The following is an 11,824-nucleotide window of genomic DNA, read 5'->3' as shown; positions in this document are numbered from 1 at the left end:
TCTTTGAGGGTCATGCAAGAGGACCACACTGTATCCTGAAAGTAACAGAGAAACTGTATGATAGATTCTTAAAAGTGGACCTGTGAGATAAAGGGTTCATATAATTTTAATAAATATTGTTGACTAACTTTTCTTAAAGGTTGTAGACTTCTACACAAACTTTTAAAATTAATTTTTAATTTTGGAATTGTAAATATTTATATGGTTCAAAATATTATATATAATAAACATCCCCTCCAGAATACCACTTATATTAGTTTCTTGCCTATTCCTCCTCAGATCTCTATGCAAAACAAAAATATACTTAGTAATCCTAACCCTACCCTCTACTCCTGTAAATATAGCATGTTATAACCACAGTTCTACACCTTGCATTTTATACTTAGTATGTTTTGGAGATCTTTCAAAATTAGTATATAGACACATGCCCCATCCTTTACAGCTTCATGAAGTTCCACTGAATGTACCGTAACTTAATCAGTCTTCTATTGACAGACGTTTGAGTTGTATCCAATTTTTTGCTTTTACAAAAAATGTATGAAATGAACGATCTTGTACATAAGTCGTTTTTATACCTGCGCACAATTGTACCTGTAGGATAAATTCTCAGAAGTGTGATAACTGGGTCAAAGAGTAAATGCCTTTGTAATTTTTAAAGATATTGCCAAATTGTCCTCCCTAAAGGTTGCACTGGATTTTATGAATTTATATTTCTTCAGTTTCACCAATATAGTGTGTTGAACTTTTAGATTTTTGCTATTATTTTCCAGTTCCCTAAACAGAATAACCCATTGAGATTCTGATAGGAATAACATTACATTTATACTCATTTGAGATACTCTTGTGATATTATTTTTATATTGCCTTCCAACCAGAAAAAACTTCATTTTTCCAATTTAATTTTTTGCACCTCAAATTATCTTGTATTTTTCTTCATGGTGCCATTTAAATTTTACACTTAGGTATCTTTTTATTTGGGGATTACTTTTTCATTTCTACATCTAATTAGTGGTTGTTAGTGCAGAAAAAAAAGTAATTTTCATATATTCCTCTTGTATCCAGCACCTTACTGAATTATCTTAACTTCAGTACTATTATTCATTCTGGCAGTTTCCTTGTTTACGGAAGAGTAAACAAGATGAGACGTGTCTGCTCTCCTGCAGTTTAAAATGTTGATGGGGTAAATGGAAAAAGAACAAATATCTTACACTATTGAGAAAATTAAAATGGTGCCGTATGACAGTACTAATGGCCTACGTGAGACAAGGCAGTCCGAGGAGAACTACCTCGGAGTAGGTAAAACTGAGGATAAGGAATAAATGGACCGCACTTCCAGCTCAAGGGAGCGGCACGCAGTTGAAGTGACTGTCTCCCAGGCTCGGGTTAGGCCATTTCTCCTTGGCCACCCCCCTCCAGGTGCTTCCCTGCCCTTCTCTCCCAGTTCCGGCGCCCTTCTCTCCCAGTTCCGCCGCCCTCCTCCCGATTCTTGCCTCTGCGTCCTTCTGCGGCTGCGCACAGTCCTGCCCAATCGAAAACAGCTCACTGCTAAAAGGAGCAGCGATTGGCCCCAAGCCCCTGAAGCTGCCAGGAAGGGGCGGGGATTATAGTAGATTATTACTATCTATCGGCTGCGCGGAAGGAAGGCCGACGGAAGCGCTCTGTGATGTTGCCGGAAGTGGGGAGGGAAAGGTTGTGATGGCGGCTGCGACTCTAGCTGAAAAGGTAAGTGCCACCGGCTCTACCTAGGGGCTTTTGTAGGGGAGGCTTTCGGGGGGCAGCCTTCGGGGGACAGCCGGGCAAGAGGTGGAGAAGATGCCTGGGTGCCGGGTCAGGGAGGCGCAGACACTGTGCGGTCGGGGTCGGCAATGGAGGCCCGGCCCGGCCTATCGGGACCGGTCAGGAATCGGCCTGGATAGTCCCTGAAGTCCTGGACACTGCCTCCAGCCAGTCCTTCTTGCCGCAGGTGCTGGTGGAAAATGCGGAGGAGGAGCGGTCCCTCGCGGCGGCGGAGGAGCTGAGCTCCCAGAAGCGCGAGCAGAGACTGCGCAAATTCCGGGAGCTGCATCTGAAGCGGGTAAGTACTTCCGGAGATCACTTGAGACCTGTCACTTGGCGAGGCCTGTGCGCGTTTGTAGAGGGACGGGGAAGCCTCACCAGCGCGCCTGAGAGACCTGCAGAGATGGGTGAAAGATCTAACCTGGTGATTCTCAACCCTGGCAGCACACTGGAATCACTTTGGAAATAACACATGCTCGCTCCAACCACCCTCCCGCCCACATCTGATTTAACTTATCTTGGCTAGGTTTGGGATTCTCTGTTACTAACAGTCTCCCTACTGTATAAGTCTCACAAACTCTTCATTTTACCTAGGGAAATATGTAGAGCTAGAGACTGGAAGAAACTTGTCCAGTGTTAAAAAGAGAGATGGTTACCTCTTCAAAAATAATCAATTCAGCAAATCTCTGAAAGTTTATAGTGTCAGTGGTTCAGTTAGTTGGTGGGGAACCAGATGATTAAGGAAGAACCTCTGCTTTTAAATAGAGACAACTTTATAGCTAGAAGTTATATTGTGGTAAATGCCATGCTAGAGTTAAGAACAAAGTGCCTTGGGAGTGCAGAAGAGGAGAGATTAATACAGTTCCTGGGGCTCCAGGAAGTGCTTTTTCTAAGAGGTGACAGCTGAATTACTGTTTGAAAGATGAGCAAGTCGTTATCAGACAAAGAAGTTGGGGGAAAAATAGCCAAGCAGAGGAAACAAATGCAAAGGGGGAGAACAAATACGAGAGATGAGTCTAGCAAACAACTGGCTGCACTTGGAACTGAGAAAGAAAAAAGCAGCCCTTTACTATTTCAACTTGAAGTGACCTGACAGATTGGCCGTGGTTCCACAAAACCCCAACTCTGTTGGAGTGAGACAACAGCAAGATTACTTAAACCACAGAAATGACCACACATTCCCTTCTTCTGCTAATACTAGTTACTATTATTACCAGATGCAGCATTAGTCTTAGTCCATTAATCCTGCCTCCTATATGAAAACGTAAGCTACACAATCATAGGAGGCTCTGGCTTTCTGACATTGCCAAAACAGAGCACAAACATGTTTCTTTGAAGCTTTCCCTTCCAGTCACCTGATACAAACCCAAATCCTGTAACTAGCCCCTCCTAACACCCTCTCACTGAAATACCTACAGTTCTCCATGGTTTGCTGTCTTCTTCAGTGCAAGAAACAAAACTTTGTTTGACTATAGTTATATTCTTGGTGTCTTTAACTGGCATTGCCAGAGCTCAGAATGTATGGGGGATGGTAATTTAGAGGAGTACCTCTCTTTGCCCACCCCAGCGTTAACCTTATAAGGAATTAAACGAACACTTAAATATTTACTTGGATGGACTGTGTAAAGAACATGTGGTTGGAAATTAGGAGACATGACTTCCTGGACTAACTGCCTCCAGCCTGTGACTAAGAAACATCTCAATTAAGTTGTCCTTAAGATGATAAATTAATTTTGTTTTATACAGGTAAATTTATTTTAAAACAGACTCTATATAGAGTAATTCAAATGGACAATTTCATTCTTTTGCTATAATGTAAACTGTTGAAATATGTTAAAAAAAGGGTGGACTTGGAAAAGATTAGAGATACTAAGGTAGATATTAAAGCCTTAGACAAACTGAAGCTTTCTCCTTGGATTAGGATTAAAAGAGAATTGAGAGTAGAACATCTTTCTTATTGTGTGATAAGAAAGTATTATTTCATGCCATCTAAAATATTAAGTGCCACTGTAGTAGTTCTTTCTTTACTTTGTGAAATCTTGTCCCATCCAACCCTAAAGGACTAGCTCAAAGGGACCACACAACTAATCAAAGGCAAAGCTGATGTTAACCCCCAGGCCTTGAGCAGCAAACCGGTGCAGCTCAATACATTTTTCTTGACTGTGTACAAATGCAAACCTGATTAGGTGGTTCCCTTGCTTAAAATCCTTTGATGGCCTTGTGTTGCTTTTAGGATAAAATGGGGTCCCCTTACCTGACCTTGGAAGAAGGCCAGATTATTTTGGATCCATTTTCATGTTTCAGCTAGCAAACATTTTGTGTTTTGGTTTTAGAATGAAGCTCGTAAATTAAATCACCAGGAAGTTGTGGAAGAAGATAAAAGACTTAAGTTACCTGCAAACTGGGAAGCCAAAAAAGCTCGTTTGGAATGGGAACTACAGGAGGAAGAAAAGAAAAAGGTTAGGGACTCTTTTGCTGTCTTCAAAAGTGGGTTACTCTGTCTTTCTGTTTGAGACAGTAGAACATGGTGGTTTTGTACACGGGCTGTGGAGCCAGGCTGCCAGAATTTAGATCCTGGTTCTGCTCTTTACTAGTTGTAACACTTTGGGTGAGTCATTTAACCTCCTTTTCCTCCGTTTTCTCATCTGTAAAATGGGGACTATAATAATTATTTGAGTTGATTAATTATGAATTAAATGAGTCAATGCATGTAAAACATTTAAAACAGAGTCCGATACCTAAGAAACATTGAATAAGTATTATTTTTAAAATCAATGTGCTTACTATATACCATAGCAGTTTCCTGATCTTTCTTTGAATGTTAATCATTCTTTTAAAACTATCACGTGATATCTCTGTTCAATCTTTTTTCATTTATAAAAGATCAAATAATTGCTTCTATCATATTTGCAGGTTTCACCTTTTTTCCTTTCTTTTTAGGAATGTGCAGCAAGAGGGGAAGACTATGAGAAAGTGAAGTTGCTGGAGATCAGTGCAGAAGATGCAGAAAGATGGGAGAGGAAAAAGAAGAGGAAAAACCCCGATCTTGGATTTTCAGGTAAAATTAGCTTTTACTTTATTGAATGGGCCTGTTAGATAAACATTACTTTCAGTGTTTTTGGTTGTGAAAGCATATACCCACCCCTTGATGGAGTATTCTCTAAGAGACCTAAACCCCAAAAAAATACAAATATGTCTCACAGGGCAGAAGGAAAGGCTGTATTTTAGTCAGCTGGGTTTTTTTATTCTTTGTGGTAAAATTAATTAGCATCTTTAGGATAGAGGCTATGCCTAGCTTGTATTGCTTCTAATAATTTTGAGTTTTCTCTGATAAGTAATGACCAAACAAGAAGTATATTATCTCTGATCCTTATTTTATTTTTAGATTATGCGGCTGCCCAGTTACGCCAGTATCATCGGTTGACCAAACAGATCAAACCTGACATGGAAACATATGAGAGACTGAGAGAAAAGCAGTAAGTTGACAGAATTAATACAAGCTTTTATTTCATCTTGAGGTGACATAGGTGTATTTGTGTGTGTATATATACATCCGTACACACATACATAAATACAAACATACTGTGATGCTTAGGTATGGGTTATCACCAATGGTCTAAGAATGATTTCTGGTCTTCACAACATGATTTATTGCTCACCCCACAGCAAGTAAGCCAGCCGCCTGGTTATCTTTCTAGCAGGGCATTCTAAGACTGGGGGTTGAGTATTTTAACACCCAGATTATCATAGTTACTTAGATAATGTAGGAGGCAGAATGCCCTTAGTGCCAGGATGGGTGAACTTTCTCTGTAAAGGACCAGGTAGTAAGCATTTTAAGCTTTGTGGGCTATATGGTCTCTGTCACAACTATTCAGCTTTGCTGTTGCGATGTGAAAGCAGCCATAGAGCACACACACACATTGCTGTGGCTGTGCCCTAATAAAACTGTTTGCAAAATTGCGTGGTAGAGTTTGTTGACCTTGCTTTAGTGTAAGGAGACCTAGAAGCAAGTCCTTTGATCTCTGGTCCTTGGCTTTTTCATCTGTAGGATGAAGGTGTTGGAGTAGGTGATTTCCTAGGTCCAATTTTGCATTTTTTTTTTTTTTCCAAAAAGTTAAGGTAGGATTCCACAGGAAATACGTGTATGTATTTTATCTGCCATCGTGAATGGTTGTTTAGTTTGAAATTTGGAAATGTAGAGGACTTGTAGTGTTACTATAAGTCCATTTTGCTGTCTTTTCAGTGGAGAAGAGTTTTTCCCAACATCCAACAGTCTTCTTCATGGAACACATGTGCCTTCCTCTCAGGAAATTGATAGGATGGTCACAGATCTGGAAAAACAGTAAGTACTCAGAGCAGCCTGAAATTTTAAATGCTTAATGGCAAAATTAATGTAATGAGCTTGGCATTGAGTAGATGGATATTATACTTGTTAATTTCTGACTTAGCATTTATAGTGGTTTTGGGGACAGACGGCAAGTAAGCGTTGAATCCATATGATTTGGAATGGAGAAGGAATATAGTGATGAAATTGAATTATAACTGAAGCAGGAAAGGGTCTAAAGAAAATTATTCTTTAAGAACTTTAACAGTCACTCTGCTATTTGATTTGAAGAAGTAATGTAGTAAATGTACCTCTGTTACATTTGTGTTTCTTTATACTGATGGGGTGAATTCTAGGCAGAGCGGAATAATTTATATTTTAGGAGTTAATACACATGAAGTTTTAAGAATAGTGTCTGTCACATACTGTGCACTCCATATTAGCTGTGGTTATTATTAATGTATTTTATTGTAATCTTTTAATACTTCATGTGCTCAGTTTCTAACAATGTTATCATTGCTCTTTTAGAAGCATTCTGAAGATGAGTTTGTATATTTGCTGAATTTCAAGGTTCTTATCCAGGGTAGTGCTGTTAATTAAGACTTGATCTTAATGACCCCCCCAGCCCTGAAAGTGTGCTGTTCTAAGTGTACTGATTCTATCAACTTATTTGGCCATGTTTTATTAAGGTTAAAAAAGAAGGTAAAACATGAATTTTGTAAATTGATTTTTCCTTGTCCCAGAATTGAAAAACGAGACAAATATAGTCGGAGACGACCTTATAATGACGATGCAGATATCGACTACATTAATGAAAGGAATGCCAAATTCAACAAGAAGGCAGAAAGATTCTACGGGAAATACACAGCTGAAATCAAACAGAATTTGGAAAGAGGAACAGCAGTCTAATCCTCAGGAACTGTTCTTAAAAGCTTGAGAATGGAGTGAAAATTTTTGCCAGCAGTTTGAAGTTATCTTCAAAATTATACTGGTAAACCAGGATTCAGTCTATGCCTTCCCACTCAGTATTTAAAAATAAATGGTTTTTTTTTTTTTTTGAAACATATACTTCTATGTATATTTCCAAATTTTTGTGCTTGGATATAAGGTGTATTTCTTGTAGTGTACTTGTTTTATAATAATCTACTTTGTATAAATTCTAATTATATTATTTTTCTATGTATTTTAAATATGTGATTGTTTAATCTTTGAAGCATTTTGAGCTTGATTGGTGGCAGCAAATATAAATGCAGTCATTGTTGCTTTGAATAATATGAATTTAATAAAATCTAGAGCTGGACTCAGGAATGATTTGGGGTTGTAGACTCTGAAGATAGAGACAGTGATGAGGCGGTGGCAGTGGCTACTGGAAGCCTGGTGCAGGCTCTACTGGGGGCTGCTTATAACCAAGCTCAGGAAGTAACACCCATCCTCTTGTGAATATTGAGCAAATACATTGTGGGATAAAATCCTTAATAAACCCTCTGTTTATCACTTAAAAAATACATGTATACTCATACATGCTTCCATTCTACAAACAATTTTTTTTTATTATGGGAAATTCCAAACACGTTCAAAAGAAGACAGGATAATACAATGAACCCCATGTACCAGTACCTATCTTCAGTAATCGTCATCTCATGGCCAGTATTGTTTCGTCTATTTCTATCCACTTTCCCCTCCATGACTCCCATGTGTTTTGAGGCAAATACTATATATAAGATACATACTGACATATTGGTGAAATTATATATACATATAATAATTATACAGATATAATTATATGTGTATATATAATTTCATCTATGTGTCAGTATGTATCTAAAAGATACTTAAAATACTGTTCTCACAGCAAGAGCTTCATTTTAATAAAAGTCCAGAGAAAGCTTGGTATAAATTTTTCTATATGTTGGTTAAATTGCTAAATAATTAGGACATTCTAGATTAAGAGAAATCTGAAACTTTAAGAAAATTTAATATTTCAGCTTCAGTGTTTAAAGATAATTTAACATTTAATACCGCTGGTGATTACTTCCTTTTTAAATTTATGTAATACTTTGTTCTCACTTTATTTCCTCTTCTAGCATTTCTATGTGCAGTTAATCAGGTCTAGTCACAGGGTTTCTGAAAATATATTAAATTTGTTTTCCCATTTCTCCTACCTTAGTTCAAGTCTTTGACCCTGAATATCGTAATAGCCTTAAAAAAACTTAACTTCAAAAAACTCAGATAGAATCTGGCAGTGATTTTAAAAGAATAATTTACTTTGAGTCAGCAGGGTTTACTTTAAGAATGCAAGAGTAGCGGCTTGTAGACCTGTTAGCTGTTTGTCCAATATCAATTCTCCTTTCTTCATTACCAACCAAACCCCTATTTTTTTTTGATGAATTCGTGGTAAAATTTCTGACTTGACACTTACTTCTCCAGACTTATAGGTCAAATATTATAGTTCTGGCTAATATGACACAATTAATTCTGAGAAATCTCCTGCATTCCTGATATGGGGGTTGCCACTCCCTCCTTCCCCCTTCTTTTTTCCTGCTTAGATCACATCCATGAGAACTAGCACTGTAGCAGCTGTTTTGTGCTATGAAGTAAGAAGCATGAGGATGAACGTCAACGGGCTGAGGAGAGTGGAGCAGACTTCGGTCCCCGTTGGCATTGCTGAGCAGCTGCACCAGCCCTAGATGCCTACTCATCCTGAATTTATGACCAGTGCATGGTTCAATATCAGGGCATCTGTCAACAAATGAAATGTTATGTAGACAAAAAGCTGTAGTTTTTCTGCACTCTAGAAATGAGCTCCTACAAATGGAGATAGGAGGAAATCGTCCAGTTACAATATTAATAAAAATGACGTTTAGACACACATTTAATGAGAAGGCGCAGGACCTTGTGAAGAAAATGATAAAATCTAATTGAAAGAATAAACAGGAGTCCTCTACTTTTGACCAAGATGGAGTTACAGGGCATGGATTTACCTTGCTGCTCAAAACAACCAAAAACAACCCACAACAAAACAGTTTTTGAGATACTGGAAATCAGGCAAGGAAAGCCAGTGATCTCTAACAGAAAAAAAAAAAAAAAAAAGGCTCTGTGGTCTCCCAGCTTACTGCCTTTAGAGAAATTCCAGGCTGTGGCACATGGAGGGAGATCCTCATGGAGCCCAGCGGTTCCCTTAATTGGATAGAGCTGAAAGTCTGGGGAGCCACAGTGGCAAGAGCTCGCAGTACAGATTGCTGGACAGGAGGGAGCTGCACACACTTCTGGAAGTCAGCAGAGGGTTTCTTCAAGTATGAGGCGGGTCCTGATCAGCATGTGTGAGGAAGGAACCATTTGAAAGAGTTAAAGGGAACAGCACCCAGCACTCATGCATGGCCAGGACTGGTATTTTTCCACCAGCCTCTACTGGCGAATAATTATCTCTAGACTAAACAATGTTTGGGTCTTGCCTAAATTCTTAAAAGTTAAGACCTGAAAGAATAAACTGTTTCCTAGTAATTTAACTACATTCTAGAACAAAGATCAAGAATAATTATTAAAAAAACAAACAAACCCCCAAACAATTACCCGGTACCTAATAACATCAAATTAACAATGTCCAGCATCTAATCAGAGAAACCAGAAAATAAGACTTGCAATGAAAATTAAAATGAAACAATCTAAACTTACCAAGAACTGACACAGACATTCAAGTTAAGAGACAAATCGAAACGGTTATTATTAACTGTACTCCACACGATGAAGAAGTTCAGAAGAGACATGAAGATAAAAAGACCCACGTTGAACTTTTAGGCATGAATATTGCATGTCTGAGATGAAAAATACACTGGATGAGTTTAGCCTGACTGCTGTTGAGTCCTCAGTAGCCATTGCTTATTCAAAGGGAGCGGGGACAGTGGCCCAGTTCATCTCCTCGCTGCAGCGGTCCTGGCTGGGTTATGCTCCTCTAACAGTGCTCCTCTCTCTCCTGGCCCTGCGCATCAGGGCAGCGCTGCTTTCCCTCTGGCCCTCTTTCTCCAAACCTTAATGACTTCCTTAAACACTGTCTCCAAATACGGTCCCATTGGGAGTTAGGGCTTCAGTATATGAGTTTTGGGGACACACAATTTGGTCCATAACATCACCCAGCCACTTTGTGCTTTAGTTTCCCCAGTTCTAAAAAGTGTTACTAAAACCTACCTCAGAGGGTTGTTGAGACGATTAAATGAGTGTAGTGTGTTTAGACCAGTGCCTGTTTCACAGTGGGTAATATTTGAGTTATAGGAATAAGAAATAAGTGTTATCCTCACAGGCATTTACTCTACTTGGTCTGCTCTCTGTCCTCATCTCGGAATCAAGATAACACCACATCGAATGTTCAGAAATCTCTGAGGCAGGTGGGGTTTCCATGTGACTTGCTCCTCTCCCCGAAAGTCTTGGCTTTTTTCCTTTTTTTTTTTTCTTTTTTTAAGGACCAGCAGAGACATTTTTCTGCCAATCCAAAGCTGTGAGGCGATAGGAAACCGGGAAGTTTTGAAGCTTCCTCTCCCCAGACCTCTCCGCATGTCCAGCACTGGCCTTTCTTCCTTGGGGTTCTCTCCAGAAGCCCATTTCTTATGCAGGATTAACTCTGTCCTCTCCCTGGGCTGCTTCTCCAATCCAAGGAAGAGTCAAAAATCCAGTTTCTCACAAATGACAACGACTTGCAGAGCCCAGGGATCGGAGGACCAGAGGGCCCACCTGGATTTTTGCTACAATAGAACCAGCACTTGTGGTCAAATCATTAAAAAAAACAAAACAAAACACAACCCAACAAACTTTTTATCTATAAAAATGTTTATATTTTGGTTGAATAGTTTAGCTTTGGATTCAGTCTTGTCTTTGTGGAGGGGGTTATCACATTTTTGTTTGGAAACCTATAGGCTGCAGATACCATCAGAAACTAGAGGATACTGGCAACCTCTCACCTGGCTAAAACGCGCGCGCGCGCGTGTGTGTGCATGTGCGTGTGTGTGTGTGTGTGTGTGTGTTGCGAAGGGACAGGTGTTTGCCTCTTCAGCTGGAAATGGTACTTTGGGGAGAGATGCAAAAAATACCCAGCCATCTCAGAAATATACCCTAGAATGTATGGAAGATGTTTATCACATATATGTAAAAGTAAATGTAAAATATATCACAGGTTTTATAAAATTCTGTCTTGGAACAGAATTTCTATAATTATAATTAATATTATAGAAAGCCTCAGATAAGAACTGGTCTAGTTCTCTCCTTTTGCTTAGAGGCTGGTGTGTGTAGGGACAGAGCCCGAAAGCAGAAAGGGGACAGGGAAGGGAAGCAGGGACGATTAAACAGCTCCTCAGAGTTTAGCTCCTCAGAGTTTAGGCCACCGTTTAGCACCCTCTGTGGGATTTGAAAAGCATAGCTTCGATCAGTCTCACAGGTTTTAAACCCAAGATTTTAAACCCAAGAAGCAAGCTTTGGGTTTTTTCTTAGTTATAATATTAATCTACAATAGTCATTGTAGAAAATTACTTCATCCAGTTGGAGGGGGAGGGGTATGTAATTGTATTGCTTTATAAAATCCTTCAGTATGGGAACTACGGGACCAACTTAAACCTCTTTAAAAAAAAAACTGAGGCGTTAACAGCGAAGTGCACAATCTTGAGTGTACATATAGTTTAATTTTTATGTATTTATAAACTTTGTAACCACCAACAAGGTACTGAAGAACAAGGACATGCC

General features: G+C 39.2%; 1 protein-coding gene across 1 annotated transcript; it reads left to right on the top strand.

Moving 5' to 3' along the window:
- The first annotated feature begins 1,577 nt into the window (after positions 1-1,577).
- Positions 1,578-7,408, top strand: SYF2 (SYF2 pre-mRNA splicing factor). Its single transcript, XM_039854671.1, has 7 exons — positions 1,578-1,722; positions 1,964-2,074; positions 4,110-4,235; positions 4,717-4,834; positions 5,162-5,252; positions 6,020-6,118; positions 6,844-7,408. The coding sequence occupies exons 1-7, from the start codon at positions 1,696-1,698 to the stop codon at positions 7,007-7,009; spliced, it is 738 nt and encodes a 245-aa protein (XP_039710605.1). The 5' UTR covers positions 1,578-1,695; the 3' UTR covers positions 7,010-7,408.
- Positions 7,409-11,824: the final 4,416 nt, after the last annotated feature.

Source organism: Pteropus medius, unplaced genomic scaffold, assembly GCF_902729225.1.
Source record: "Pteropus medius unplaced genomic scaffold, Ma_sr-lr_union100, whole genome shotgun sequence".
NCBI classification, from domain to species: Eukaryota; Metazoa; Chordata; class Mammalia; order Chiroptera; family Pteropodidae; genus Pteropus; species Pteropus medius.
This window is presented reverse-complemented; position numbering and strand designations above follow the sequence as displayed.